Raw genomic sequence first — 15,533 nt, 5'->3', positions numbered from 1 at the left:
TAATAATAATAATAATAATAATAAAACAACAATAATAATGAATTTGCCCAAAGATATTATATAATTACCGGCGTAGGCTGCGGGCCCTATAAACCATGGAAAAAACAAATGGAATTAAAAATGCGGAATGGCAGATAAGATAGCTGAAAAAGACCAGGAAAAGGTTAAAGAAGAAACAAAGACAGTGTTGTGGCCTCACGTTCAAGATAACGCAGAGGACACCACAACTACATTATTGGTGCATTTGTGGAAAGTCAGAAATAGATATAGACAGGATTTAGAAGAGTGTAAGAAACAATTGGCTGACTCAAAGGCTTTGATAACGCAATCAAAACTCAAGAAAAGGGTGAAAGACTTAGAGGCCAAGGGTCTGAAAATTCAAGAATTATTATTAATGGGGCAAGATTCTCTCACAAAATGTGACTGTTGTAGGCCTCTCTGGGAAAAGACAGAAACTGCCTGTTTCACTTCCTCTCCCTGTTTCCATAGGCAGCCAGACTCTGTCACATCAGTTTATTGTCTCCCCTACTCTGCCTATAAACCTACTGGGACGTGACCTGCTCATTAAACTGGGAGTGTCACTCCTCTGCTCACCTGAAGGTATTTCTCTCACCTTTGCTGATGGGACAGTTTTGAACTGTGGGATGTGGTACGAAGAGGGGCAGTGGCTGTTGGCACCTGCCCTGGATCTCCTCGCAAAAGCTGACATTTATTGGGCTCGTCTGTTCCCTGAGACACCCACTCACACTGGCATCCTGTCTGCCTACCTACATTGGAAACAATGGATTTGCAACCTCCATCCGTATGTACCACCTGCTGACCCTCCACACCTCACCCTCCATTATGATAAAGAAAATGACCTTCTCTATTCTAATGAGTTTTCTGATAACCTATATGGTAAACAGTGGGATTTAAAATCCACCAGTATCTATGCAGGTCCTCGAGGTGTAGCTGCTGAGGTAGAACTCATCCCGGAACAAATGTCCTGGTATAAAATGTCAGGTGAATCTGTTCCCCACATTACTCTGGCAATAAACCCCAAACATCAAGCTAAGGAATTAGGCCCAATGATCAAACCTGCAGTAGCTGCTAAAGATTTTAGACACACTCAGATTTACCTAGTTTTCTACTAACCCAGTACTGACACATACTGCATCCACATGTTCCCGCCATATGTGCATGATACTGCTTTTTTGGAGAACTGTCTCATTTCCAGGTCACATGGCAGACAAATGACTGAGCCTCAATTGGTGAACATCTACACTGACTCAGCATATGTGGTAGGGGCTTGTCACTTAAACCTCCAGCAAAGGGTAAGAGCAGTGTTTGTAACTGGATCAGGAGAGCCAATTAGACATGAACAGGAAATGAAACTGCTAGTGCATCGCTTACAGGAACCTGCACGGGGTGGCAGTGATTAAATATAGGGGACATGACAGTGGGACGTCAGAAGAGGCGGAAGGAAATAGAATGGCAGATGAAGCAGCTAAAAGGAGTGCAGGATATGATAACCGTTTGTGCAGACAACTAGTGTGCAGACCAGAGGAGGAAACACACACACACCAGGCACCCTAAAAGAACAACATTTCGAAGCTACCCCAGAAGAGAAAACATTGTGGAAAAACAGAGGAGCTAGAGAGGTGGATGTAATCTTGCGCGGACCTGACGGGAGAGTAGTGCTACCTCTTAGCATTACCAGACAGACTTTGACTGAAACACATGGATTAGGACATGTGGGACCAAACCAGATGGACAGAGCGCTATGTCACTGGTGGCATCCACACATGAAAGACATGACAAAAACCTGGGTGAGAGAATGCCAGACATGCTTGCAATACAACCCAAAACCAACAGTGAAACCAGAAATGGGAGCTTTCCCACTGACATGTGACACAATGGGTGAGGTAATCATTGACTTTACTGGTATGGGGACAGTCAGCATAGGGTGCCAATATCTATTAGTGGCAGTAAACTCTTTTCAGGATGGCCTGAAGCCTGGCCAGCAAAAAAGGAAGACAGCAAAACAGTGGTAAAATGTCTAATCAACCATTACATCCCCACTCATGGTTTTACTTCTAGGATAAGGTCTGACACCGGCTCCCACTTCAAGAATTCCAACCTACAAACTGTTGAACAAATGCTGGGGCTCCAGCATAAGTTTGGTACAGTATACCATCCACAGTCACAGGGAAAAGTGGAGAGAATGAACCTAAACATAAAGCGGAAACTGAGCAAAAATTTGCATTGTGACTGGGAGGCAGTGGGTTGATGCTTTGCCTATTGCTCTAATGACAATCCGTTTTTCTGTGAACAGGTCCACTGGATCCCGCACGCATCCCTTCAGACGAAGAGACCGAAGGGATGCGAAGGCCGAGCTCTGCTGGACACTAATGTTCTGAAGACAAAACACAGCACACAAACAAGTCACGTGGTAGCAACTGAACCCCCCCGTGAACATAAGATCAAGCAGAAAGGGAAAAGAGTCAGACAAACTTAGGGAGAGCTACGGATGCAAATTCTCTGTAACCTTGTCTCTGGAATATATATTCTATTGTAATAAACGTTCTTTTATCCAACCTACGGACTTGATCCCTTCTTCCTGAAAGAAACTAGAAGGGCAGGATTTCAGCCCAACATTAACTGTCTTTTCAGAGTTAAACTCCACAAGCTGGCTGTCTCTCTCTCTCTCACACACACATACACACACAGCCACCGCGCAGCAGGTAGAGGCGGGGTAAAGAGAGATACCCGTTTCTCTTTGGAAGACTTGTTTAACCCTCATGTTGTCCTAGGGTCAAATTGACCCGTTTTCCTATGTCAGTGTTCTTTTTAATGACCCAAAATAACAGGATTGATTCCACACAACTTTCATTTATTTTGGGGCGTCTTATTCAATTTTATAGCATTTGAAAAACAATTGAAGTTGTTTTGAAATAGTACTGAGTAAAGGTTGACATATTCCAGTCTGTGATTATCCATCTACATCTTTTCCTTTAATTTTAGTCTAAATAATTCCTAATTTCTGCTTTTCTATCTCAAACATTAGGTATGATTTTAAATTAGGTTTACTGACCATTCCAAAAATAACTAGAAATAAAGTTAATAAGGTAGTGTTACTTAGTGTTGAAAACGTCAAAGTGACAAACATTGAACAAAAGCGTCAAAAGTTTTGAAAAAAGGGAGAAAAACGTCAAAAAAGTTAAAAACATTATTAAAAAGCATAAAAAGTGTTGATTTTCAATTTTGACGGGAAGATAACACAAGGGTTAAATTATGACATAGGCTATATATATAAGATTCAGTAGTTCATACTTATTTTAGCGTAGGCCTATTTTTGGGGGGGGGGTTTAAACGCTATAAAGACCATTGCTGTGCTTGCATCACTCCCTTACCCCTCCTTCCAGTTCCTGTCCTGTGACCAAACAGAGTTTTAACATTCACATTGCATTTTAAACCATCCATCTCCCTTTATTTGATTTGTATTTTGAACTGTACAATGTTAGTTTATGTCAAGAGACACACATGATCCCATTGAAATCTTTACATACACACAAACATATCTTTTTTTTGTTACTTTAAATCTAATTTATTTTAGTTGAAACATTTTGTGGCTTTGATTGCCATACCATGTTGCCTTTTATTTAGCAGCACTATGTGGGATTACAGTGAATGAAACAACCACTTTGATTTGTGATGTTAAAGTCCAATGTCCAAGTTGCTCAACCACAGGTGATGTTTTACTTATTTATTTGTTTGGCCATGAGATTAACTAGATATGGGGTCAGCACAGCACCAATAGGTTTAGGTCACAATACTGGTCTGGGGGAGTGATATAGGAATATAAGAAGCAAGTAGATAGCTATATGTCCATCAGTTCAGGCTCTCAGAACTTCAAACACAGCAGGAGAGAAAGAGTGGTATGATGGAGAAAGCAATGGTTCTGGTTTCTGTGCTGCTCCTGGGGTGGACCTGGACCCTTCAGGGGGTCCCTGTGGATGGGGTGAGTGGCTAAGCTCTGCAACTGTTTTTTTCATAAAGGATAATCTTTTCTTTCATTATGGCCATTCTTGCACTTTTTGTAGATTATGATATTCCTTTATTCTCTGTCTCTTGTTCTGCTGTCATACTGGTTCTTCATAGCAACAGTGAATGAAAGGTTTATTATTTCAAGCCATACGTCTGTTTCAATACTGGAAAATCTGTGTAATATATGTAATAAGTAGAACCAGTAAAACAGAACAAAGGACAAGTGTAACTATTTTTTATTTTATTTAATGCTGTAGATATTTATGTATTATGTATTTAGGTTTGTGAACAAGCACCAGAACCAGGTCCATGTGAGGCGGCCATTCCACGTTACTTCTACAACTCCTCCTCAATGAGCTGCCAGCTTTTCATCTATGGAGGGTGTCAGGGCAACCAAAACAACTTTGAAACTGAGAAAGAGTGTATGCAGAGATGTCACACTGAAGGTGAGGAGTGAAATACAAAAACCTGTTTAACACATCTTGGGAAACCAGAATATGAACATTTTGACTGTCTGAGCTCCTTTTATAGCTGACATGTGCTGCTGATTATTTAACTGCATGGTCCATCTTTATAACACAACTTTGTTGTAGTTCAGGGTGTTTAACTTCATACACAGTTCTGCATAGAACAGTATGTGTCCATGCTCATTTACACTAAATCCCCACCCAGACATGATCAAATAATTAAATGTAAAATTGCCTTTAACAGAAAACAGCTTCTAAAGATGTTAGGACTGATGAAGTTTTCTTTTTGGGAGTGCAGACTGAGGAAGAAGAAACATCACCCCTCATCTGAACTTATCATGCAAAGATACAACATGAACCATGATTAACCAATGATTAACCAATTAAAGAAACATTTTGATTGCTGTTGAAGAAGAGAAAGAAAGAGCTCCATGAAGCAGTTAAAAGATCTGCAACTCTGCAGAGCTGGATTAAAACTGTCAGCAGGCCAGCTGTGAGAGAAGCATTTGATAATGTCAAACAACCATCCTACATTATTCATTTAATGTAAAGTAGGTCTATTTTATCAGAGGCATTGTGAAGACAAAAACTCTAATTACCAACAGTCACCTGAACAGTTCACATCTCCTGCAAAACTCATTTCATGCAACACAACTTTCCCAACAGGTCTCAGAACAGGCTCAGTGCAGCCAAACACTATGGACAATCCTCATCTAGAGAACACACACTGTCAGAACACACTGAGAGTAAAAACACAAAGATGAAACACACATACAGAAATGAAAGAGAGATCTTGGTTCTGATGTTGATCACAGGAACTAAAAGTACAAACCATTGAGTACTGTGCATGTGACGTCATTTAGAGTCCAGTTCTAACTAATTGTTATCTCTCTGTGTTACTTGCGTTATCTCTCTCTCTCTTTTTGTAGGGGTCTGTGTAAAAGCACCAGAAATAGGTCCATGTAAGGTGTACATTCCTCGTTACTTCTACAACTCCTACTCAAAGAGTTGCCAGCTTTTCATCTATGGAGGGTGTGGGGGCAACCAAAACAACTTTGAAACTGAGAAAGAGTGTATGCAGAGATGTCGCACTGAATGTGAGGAATGAAATATTAAACACAACATGTTTCACACATGTGAACGCAGCACATTGCAAGAACACTGTTGTTCTTGATGGTTAATAATTTATCTTTTTTCACTGATGCAGTTCTGGTAAGCCTCTTTGGCCATTATAGGTGTCCCATGTTGCTTTTAAAACTCACATATCAAAGTTTTGACCTCAAACAACAAACGATGCTGATTATAATTCAACTAAACATGATCTCTGTAACACAACTGTGATTTAGATTCTGGTGTAAACTGTACAGTACATACATATCTGTTCATGCAAATGCACACCCAGATATGAACAATGCACTTAATGTATTTTTGCTCTTTTACAGAAGAAAAAGCTCCCAGTGCCGAAGTGTTTGGACTGTGAAGTTTATTTTTTAGGCATACAAACTGAAATTCAGTCCAGGACAACATGTTTCCTGAAGGAAAACTGGGTGAGATGAAGAAACAATGGTGCTCATCTGAACTTACCTTACAGATACTCTGTCAGCATTCACTTAAAATGTACACAGTAACGGTAACAGATTACCAATAAAACAACTATCTCACAACTCTGTTTTTGTATGCTTATTATTTATAGGATGTATAATTAATAATACCCAGTGGAGCACTCTAAAATTTCACACAAAAAAATCATAATATGGAGGAAGGGAGCTTGAGAAGGTTAATTGGTTAGGTTAAATGAATTGAGTAATGTAATCATATTTTACCTTAACAGCCATAACCCTTACTTATCTGCCAACTATTTGGGGTGATGACTATAACTCTGATGGTAGAACAGGTGGTTTTGACATATAATACGCTTTAGCAAAAGAACACAGTAATTTCTTCTTAAAGTTATTGCATGAACATGGAAAATTATTGGTAGACCATGGTGTACGGTGGTTTTAAAAAGTGTCTATGTTAAATCGACATGAAGTTACAGAGTATGGCTCATTAATAAATCTGGTATAAAGTAAGTAATTGTGTATTCTTGAAAAAAGTTGTCTGCTCCGCGTTCCCTGACCAGATGATGGCGGTAGTGCACTTTGGGCCTGCATGACAGCCTTCATTGAAAACCAAGTATTCGTGGCTCAAGAATTGACAGCAGGTTCATTTTTCCCTAAGTGTGGCACTACAGGCAGCTTCACCTACAGTGTGTTTATCACTACTGATAAACTCTATCAATAAGGTATCTGACAGTGTATGCATATAAAAACGGTAGCTGTTTTTTGAACAGTTTCAGGGGGCACAGTCAGTGACTCATGGCTAATACATCTGGATTTGTGTACAGTGTGAGGGCAAGTGCTGCCTGGAAGGTTAAACCCAGGGCAAACAGAAAATACACAAACTGGTCCACTGCCCTACATTAACTCAACTGATGCAAGGTAACGTTAGCGTTAACATTTGTTTACCTGCTAACTGTAAGAAAATAAATTAGCACATGGCGAGACCATTAGCATCGGTAACGTTACATTAGCTAACTATTTATGTGTATCGCTTGTCAACTCAACAACAAAATAATGTCGACTGTGTATTGGAGAGCAATACGACTAGCGTTACTAGCACTGCTGTTTGAGCTAACGTTAGCCTAACGTAGCTAAGTCAGTGTAACGTTACAACGTCCTTGGCAAAACTACAATCTGTTTTAGCTTATAATTATCTCTTGCTTCAGTAACAGAAGAGCAATTAAATGAACACGCATGGATGTTATCAGAAGTAAACTGAGTGCTTGAAGCTAATGTTTGCTAACAGAAAATGTGAAGTCAAGCACCGAGGAAGTGTAATCTTTTTAATTTCCACTAGGCGGGGATAGACGATTAAAATAGGTGCTCTCTTCTCTTCCTCTGTCCCCTGAAAAATGTTCTGTTGCCTGGGCACTGTTGCATGCTAAAACCGGCCTCTAAAGCCGGCAGACAGACGGGGAGATACAGTCAGACTCAAGCCCAAAAAACAAATCATCCTGAGGCCTGAAATTAAGTCTCATAGCCAGCTGGCATCTTGCCCTCTTTCTCAGAGCTTTTCCCGTGTGTGTGTGTGTGTGTGCGCGCGCGCGCGTTTGCGTTTGTGGGAGCGCGAGTGCGCGCGCGCACGTGAGTGAGTGTATGAAATATCAGCACAGCAGCATAACTGGTACATTATCGTATATGCTAAACAGCTTTCCTTTATGTTGGTGTTTATAACTGCTGTTGAATGACATTTTTCTCACTTTCTTTTGGTTTGATTTCCAGTTTTGTTTAGTTTTTGATCCAGTGACATGACATCCAGGGTACAAAATTCCATCCACCAGCCAAATGCTGATAAAATAGTCGATTTACTTCATTTTAACAGCAAAAGAAACTGGTAATCTATTGAATGGCTAGTAGGGATGTGCAAAAAAAAAAAGATTCACATTTGTATCACAATTCATGCTCTACAGATTCAAAATTGATTCAAAGAATTTCAAAAAATGAAATTCATTTTGTAATAGCGTGTTTACTATCCCGTGGGAAACGTAACTGAATTGTTTTTTGAATTGAGAATCGATTTAGAATCGAATCTTGAGCCTAAAAATTTGTATCGAATCGTGACATTTTTGGAATTGTGCATCCCTACTGGCTTGTAAAATTGAAACATCCACTAGTTTGGCTGCGGGACTGAATCATTCAAGACACTGCAAAGTTGTTTGTGGGCAAATACGTTAGCTAACAAGCTGTAGGGGATCGTAATTGTATCTTGGCCTACCAGCTCAGTTGCTTTAACATATTACTGTCTGTTGTACATAACAAAATGATCTTTTGCTTTCATGTTAGGATAGCAGTATACTGTATTTGAGCAATTGTGGTGGCCTTATTAATAGCAGTGTTGTTTTGTGTTCCTTCCTCAACAGAGTGACAGCAGCACACCCCAAATGAACCAAACTACTCCAGATGCAGTGGGTATGTATCACAGTCTTACAACACAACAACAGTTTTACAACTCTTAGAGCATTTAGTAAAGAAACAACTCACATGAGGTATAATTTAAAGTTGTGATGGATATACAGACTCCATAATTGACGTACCTTTTATACAGTGGTCATATACAGTACATGTGTTCACGTATGTTTATCCAAACAATCTAAACATTTAATAAAGCAGACGATAAGCATATCAGACTGGTTAAATAAGGTTTTGTCCAGCAGATCATCGTGTCGTCACTCCTTTGGACTGTATTCTTCATACAGCCAATGAAATTGTACTTAGATTAGATTAGATTCAACATCATTGTCATTGGGCAGAGTGCGAGTACAAAGAAACTGAAATGCAGTTAGCGTCCAAACAGAAGTGAAAAAAGCAGGAAAGTGTGCATAGGCAGGACAAGAAATTGATTGCAGTGTAATAAGAGCAGAATAAATATGGCTATATAATATGAACAGTGTATGAACAACATGTACAACTTGTCTTTTTGATAGATTACATTTTAAATTCCAACCAACGATTTTTCAGTACAAGGTATTGTCTATTGTAGTGTAGACTTGTTGCCACTCTGATTTGCTTTTTTAACAAGTGTCTCTTAGCAACATTAGTTTGCTGAACACAAAGAGGTCATGGGGTGTCACTCTTTTTTTCACTGATATCTGTAGGTATGTGTCAGACCACATTTGGATTGAAACCAAGTTGTAGTCAGTTCTGGAGAGGTAATTGACATGCAAACACTGCTTTAACACGCATCACTTTCGGCGAGTGCTTGTACTCTCCTCTTTTTTAAGATTCTGTCATAGCATCTGTTGAAAGATCTTTCCAGCTCCTACAGGAAAGCACAAAAGGAGAGAAGTAGGCTACTTGTAGAAGAATGTTGTGGCATCTTTCTAGTGAAGTTGAGCCACTTGCACAACGTCTGCCAAGTCACACCGAAAGCTCTTCTGGTGGCTCTTGTGACACCACACGCCCCATTTAGACACTTGATCTCTGTTTCCTTTATTTTGGCAGCTGCCTGGCAACAAGCAGTTAGACCTGCCTGTAGATTTAATCTCTGTCTAAGTTTACTGAAATGTAAGAGGGACTTTTATTGTTTTGAAAGAGTGGGAGGTTAGGATAGTGTCTCAATACTTTAAATTCAGTGTTTTTTTCCATATTTCAAAGAACGTTTTGTAAAAAGAAAACTTAAAAAAACACCCTCCCAAAAGTGAATGAGTGCAAGTACTGTATGTGTGTCGTGGTGATGGAGGTTATGTCACAATGAATGGGGAGCCTCCAGCTCTGTCATTCCTCCACCAGCCAAATCTCTGAAGAAGCTACGTACTCCACATTCCTCTCCTCACCCAAACAGTGGGACTGAAGTGAAATGGGTTGCGCTGTTTGTCTGAGTCCCTGTGCACGTATGCATGTCCGTCAGTGCAATGAATGGGCTGGAGTGGGTTGTATAACAGCAGAAAACCATAGAGAACATTAAAGGAAACTGTAGCTGTTTAAATGCTTGAAATGAAATGACCTTTCAGTGGACCATTGCAGTGTTTCTGTACGGCTCAACCCATTTACTATATACACAGGCTACTTTGCTGTTGACCATTTTCTACAGCACGCTGCTGTCATGTCGCGGTCAAAGCTTTGGCCCCACGATGAGATATGCATTACCATGCAACAGTTAAGCATCATTTACAAAAGTAAAAGCAGATATTGTAGTCATTGCGATGGATTATATAGCAACGTATCAAGTATCTTAGGAGTGGTGCAGTAAAGAGAGTGGCCAACACGGAGAGAGGGAGAGGCCTTTTTGGTCTGCTTTCCCAGGCTATGCATCAGGAAGGTTGTCCGTTTTACACCATGACCACCGCATAGCCCTTTCCTGGGGAAATCCGAGACAAAATCGAGAGAGGCTGCTGCAAGAGAGGGAGAGGAGAACCGGAAAACTAGCCCTGGGAAAGAGTGTGGGGGGGGGGGCAGCCCACACAGCATCAGCGACAGAAAAAGAGCTGGAGCTTTTGGGAAGTCTAAGTGGAACACACGCACAGGCAGATAGACTGAAAAACGTGCACGCATGCATGCTTACATCCCTTCTTGTTTCTGAGCTCTTTTACTCCCCATGGTCTTCCAAAAAATGTGCCCTGAGAGTATTTTGGCTGCAGATTGAGCTGGAATGCAGAGCTAATGCTGGGTTCCTCTACTGTCCAACCAGCCTCAGCTGTTAATCCGATGTAATGGCTGCTTTTCTATGCCTGTTTTAACTAACAATATTTCCAGCATATCGCTTTACCTGTAAGCTAAGATTTTGGTTGGACATTTCAAGACAAATTTGACCTTTTCTTAACATGAACAAGGGCAAGTAAACGTATACAGTGCACAAACATATATTTGCATAGCAAGGAAATCGCCATTATAGCCCGCATCATTGTTTGGAAAAGTTGATAAACAACATTTGATCAAGTAGGAAATTGTGGTAAGTGGAATAACACTCTTGTCATTGGAGGCTTCAGTAGAGAAATGAATAGGTTTTAATTGTTGGCAAAATGACACACTTGCATAGCCTCAGCGTATTTTAATGTATTACGGCTTTGAGAATTAGTTCTACAGGATTTGCATCTTGCAAATGTTCCATTTTCTCAAATCAGAACTCTTCACTTTAAGGCCCAATAGGTCTAAATAGAAATTCTTCCGGTGCCGCATATGGTAAAAACAACGAAAAACTATGAAGGCTGATAGGTTGGGATTTGTTGACAGGTTATAGAGGTCAAAGGTCAGAGTGAAACCCCACCTCATCTATGCATGTGTGTAATCCCCCCCCAGGTCTTGACCCTGCCTTGCTGAGAGACCAACTCTTCGAGCTATGGAACCGGAAAGATCTCCAGACGGTGAGAGTCACTTTCACACTGTGTGTGTGTGTGTGTGTGTGTGTGTGTGTGTGTGTGTGTGTGTGTGTGTGTGTGTGTGTGTGTGTGTGTGTGTGTGTGTGTGTGTGTGTGTGTGTGTGTGTGTGTGTGTGTGTGTGTGTGCGCACACACAAAGGTAGAGGGATAGAGTTTTTGTGTTTTTGCGAGAAGCACTTGCACAGGAAGGAACACAGGACAGAGAGCTAGAGAATTCCGGCATGTTTAAAGGAAGCTCACTGTGTGTGCATGTGTGCGCGTGCGTCTGTGCTTGTGCGTGTGTGTTAATGTGGAAACCAGAGTGTCTGTCAGTAGGAAGGAAGGAATTTGCATTGCACTGAATGAACTTGAGATCTGTGTGAGGACGATATTGAGTGGATGACATCTGTTTTGCAAATTAAGACACGGCGCGAGCCTTTCTCACAGAGATATTATTTTTGTGTGTAGAAATGTTTTAATGCCAGAGTTTGCGTTGTTTAGCTGATACCTAAAATGTGTCACAAGCCTCTGTGTCTGCTGGCCACACAGAAGGTAGTTAGCTATGTCCACTGGCTACTGGGGTGCAGCAATTCTAAAAAAATTCACTTGTCAAATTTGACTCTCATAATATTTATTGAAAATTTCTAGTCTAGTTTACTCAAACACTGGTATTTCAAAAGGGTTCACTCTCCTGTCTATATTCACTCAACTGTTGTTGAGAAATTACCAATTTACACACAAATCCAAATGTAAATGATGGTGAACAAGCACTAAACAACTGTTCCAAACTAAAACAACTGTGTTTTATATGACCAACAGCCTGCAACAGTTGTGTATATTTGTGTGGCTGTAATATGAATGATCCACATATTCAGATTTGAATGAATCTACCTAAAAACCAAATTACAAAGACAAACAAGCTGTCATGTTTTTATACATTTACCTTTTTTCTCCAACATTTAAGTTTTAATTCCCAGGTCTCCATCTCTTTTCTCCCCCCACAGCTACATTGGACAGCACTCCAGGGATTTTCAAAGTTGTCTGAGCCTCTGGAGGCTTTACTAACAATCCTGGAGGGCTGTCCAGGCAAACAGCGGGGTCGGAGCCACACCCTTGGCCAGCACATCCTCATGGAATTCCAGTCATGGATGAAAGAAAGTCCTCAGGTAGAAGAGAATCAGGATTCCTTTTGAACTAATGAAATGTACTGCTGAGTTTAAGTTTAAGATCTGGACACTTGAGCACAACAGTTTCCACAGTGCAACCAGCTTCGTCTTTAGCAGTTAGTCCTTGTGCCAATCTCTAGGCAAAAAAGTACACTTTTGCACTTCTTTTTTTAATAATAGTTTAACGAGTATATGCATATTTGTGTGTGAATATTGAATAGTTAGCTAAATATGAACTGTATTACACTGCCATCTTTGTAAACTGGTAGAATACATAGATCATAATGTACAATATGTGTACATATCCAGATATTTAAACCTTCACACAATTGAGTCATGGGTGAAGATGCACAAAAATGTTACCCGGTCCTTAGTTGGGAGAATGCCTGAAACACATTTATAGTAAGCATTTTTTTCATTTTTTTTTTCAATATGTTTAGTAGCCAGTGCATTTATGGAGTAAAGTGAGTGAGATAAAGGCCATGTTTAATGAGGCGCCTTGCATCTAGAAAGAGAATACTAGAGCACATGGATCATTTAAAGTGGTCCTGTATATTTTTTATCACTGAACTCCTGATGATCCACCTTCACACGTGTTTCCAGTTCTTCTAAAACAGAGAGATTAGCTCCAATCCACAATTATTTTTGTGTTCCAGGCTCTTCTTTTGTTTTTGTCTTTTCTTCATGTTGTCAATCTCAGTAAAGATTTTTCCTAATTTTCTTGAGATATTGTTGTACATACTGTATATTTTTGGGTCCTTGTCATTTGTTTCCGTGCCTCCATCAGGTGACCCTGAGTTCACTCTCCGAGCAACAAGTAATGCCGCTTCAACAGCGGGCTCTGAGCTTACTAACGGATACCCAGCCTAACTTTGTAGAAAGTCTCATAAACATCTACCAACTCAATTCCCTGGATCCAGCCTTACTCCGACTGCACATTATAAGATTGCAGGCTCTTCACTGTTATAAAGAGGTGAGTTCCTCATTTGATGTTAGCATTATTATTTTTATGCCAGGATTTCAGACAAAATAATTTGATACCGTTTCATACCTTGATTTTTCACAGGCAGCAGTACTCGCCATAAAGCTGAAGTTACAGAAAGAGCTCGATATGGAGGAGGTGAGACCAAACATTTTCAACAGACATGTCTGTGCAACCTTCATTCATACTGTTAGCAGTGAATACATTAGCATATTGTACTAAAAATGTGTTTAGATCTGACTTTTTCAAAATGGCGACTTCCCAACATTGTCCTTTGCAATCTTTTGCAGATGTGTGTACCACTAATCTTGCAAAATAAGTTGCCATTGGCAGAGTCCTTCGTCATAGGCCACAATCATCTAGAACAGCAACTGGTCACACTGCTAGACTTGTGGTGCCACCCCAGCTTCAGTGTGGAAGAGATAAGCATGTATGGAACATGGATGAACATATGGTAACCTACACTATGTATGCAGGCATCAGTGTGTCACTGTCAGATCTTTGTGTGTGTGTGTGTGTGTGCGCGCGCGCGCGTGTGTGTGTTTTTTTCACAGGCGGTTCCCTCGCATCTCTCTCACCAAACAGTGCATGAGCCAGATCCAGCCCAAATTGCTCACCAAACAAGTCTTCCGACTCTTGGAGAAATTCAACATTGACCAAGGTGTGTGACTGGCACATGTGTAGTTGTTAATGTATGGGTGTACGCCTCAGGCAGAAATGATTGTGATCTCGTCTTTTTGACCTAGGACGGTGTCCCAATGCTCTGCACAAGAGGAGATTGGACTCTTTACGTTTCCTCATGTACAAGAGGTTTGTGGATGTAAGTGATGCAGCAGGCATTTTATTTCATCAAATCATAATTTATACCATGTAATCACACAGGCTACTTATCATTGATTTTTTTCTTTTCTTTTATAGCTAGTATTAATTTATGGCAATAATGGTAAAGCTTTTAGGATGGATGGATCTTTTTTTTAATGTCTTTTTATTTTAATTACAAGATTTTACTCTTAAGCCTTTAATTCCTTGAGAGGAATATTGATTTGCATATGAGAAAAAAAACAAAAACAGAAAAAAGTATTTTTAAATCAAGGGATAAGGCAAACCTAGTTGGCTCACATACACTGCTTTAAAATACAATAAGCCCATGGGTTATGTGCTTAAGTTATTTTGACATTAAATTAGCTGCATTTTGAAATTTGATACATTGATAAATGCAATGTTTTTAATACACTAAAGCAATGCTAGTTATTTAATTTATTGGGTCAATGCAATTTAATTGCATACAAAATAAGAGAAGTGGATCTATGTAGACCCTTTGTATCTGAAATATTTATTAAAAATGTTATGTTTTTCTTGTATAACAAGAAATTTTATGTTTCCCATTTTAGTTACACATGTCAACTTCAATAACTGATTAAATGGTAATTGGGCCTTTTTAACCAATAAAAGCTGGTAACAGATCTCAGTGGAATCTCGGTTGATTTCGTGGAAAAGGATAGTTTCCGCTCCCAAAAACATAAGCAGATGGTGGCATTAGATGTTTTTTAAAGAATTACTTTTTTTGCCCAGGTTTGTGGATTCCAGACAAAAAACAAAAGTATTATGACAAAATATTTACAAACTTACTTTATCAGAATATACAAATTGCATGTACTGTCATAAAAGGCAGCTATAAGAAGATGATTTAATAAAAGTCTTATTGTCATCGTCATACAAGTGGAGCAAGGACACGAAAAATTACCCACTTTACCCATGATGACACAACGGCTGGGAAGAAAAATGGCAATTTTGTTTGTTTGTAAATGTGATTTTTATTTTACCACAATATGTAAAAGGGTATGGATTGCAATTGTTATAAAAAATAATAAATTACTCATACTCCGTGAGTATTTATTAGTATTCTTTACTCTTTTAGAAAAGCATGACAGAGGAGAACTGGACTGACCATGTACAGGTATATATATATATATATATATTTTATTGTTATTTGGGGT

General features: G+C 39.6%; 2 protein-coding genes across 13 annotated transcripts in view; both read left to right on the top strand.

Moving 5' to 3' along the window:
• Nucleotides 1-6,154, top strand: part of LOC117959516 (BPTI/Kunitz domain-containing protein-like) — an 11,971-nt gene extending 5,817 nt beyond the window's left edge. For 3 of the 9 annotated variants that reach the window (XM_034896714.1, XM_034896707.1, XM_034896709.1), the window contains 3 exons: nucleotides 4,307-4,472; nucleotides 5,423-5,590; nucleotides 5,936-6,154. In XM_034896714.1, coding sequence (XP_034752605.1) covers nucleotides 4,307-4,472; nucleotides 5,423-5,590; nucleotides 5,936-5,937 — 336 coding nt within the window. In that variant the 3' untranslated portion in view covers nucleotides 5,938-6,154. Of the gene's footprint in view, nucleotides 1-4,304; nucleotides 4,473-5,422; nucleotides 5,591-5,935 lie in introns of all 9 variants that reach the window. The other 6 variants (XM_034896713.1, XM_034896715.1, XM_034896711.1 and 3 more) reach the window with 4 other exon arrangements.
• The window catches only part of exd3 (exonuclease 3'-5' domain containing 3), a 52,665-nt gene that overhangs the window by 2,538 nt on the left and 34,594 nt on the right, over nucleotides 1-15,533 (top strand). For 2 of the 4 annotated variants that reach the window (XM_034896702.1, XM_034896700.1), the window contains exons 1-10: nucleotides 6,864-7,032; nucleotides 8,455-8,503; nucleotides 11,330-11,394; nucleotides 12,393-12,554; nucleotides 13,342-13,527; nucleotides 13,621-13,674; nucleotides 13,827-13,966; nucleotides 14,091-14,197; nucleotides 14,283-14,356; nucleotides 15,455-15,493. In XM_034896702.1, the coding sequence (XP_034752593.1) occupies nucleotides 7,030-7,032; nucleotides 8,455-8,503; nucleotides 11,330-11,394; nucleotides 12,393-12,554; nucleotides 13,342-13,527; nucleotides 13,621-13,674; nucleotides 13,827-13,966; nucleotides 14,091-14,197; nucleotides 14,283-14,356; nucleotides 15,455-15,493 (879 nt within the window). In that variant the 5' untranslated portion in view covers nucleotides 6,864-7,029. Of the gene's footprint in view, nucleotides 1-6,863; nucleotides 7,033-8,454; nucleotides 8,504-11,329; nucleotides 11,395-12,392; nucleotides 12,555-13,341; nucleotides 13,528-13,620; nucleotides 13,675-13,826; nucleotides 13,967-14,090; nucleotides 14,198-14,282; nucleotides 14,357-15,454; nucleotides 15,494-15,533 lie in introns of those variants that run through there. The other 2 variants (XM_034896703.1, XM_034896701.1) reach the window with 2 other exon arrangements.

This window comes from Etheostoma cragini, chromosome 16 (genome assembly GCF_013103735.1).
Source record: "Etheostoma cragini isolate CJK2018 chromosome 16, CSU_Ecrag_1.0, whole genome shotgun sequence".
NCBI lineage: Eukaryota > Metazoa > Chordata > Actinopteri > Perciformes > Percidae > Etheostoma > Etheostoma cragini.
Note: the sequence above shows the minus strand (reverse complement) of the source record. Positions and strands in the feature narration are given on the sequence as shown.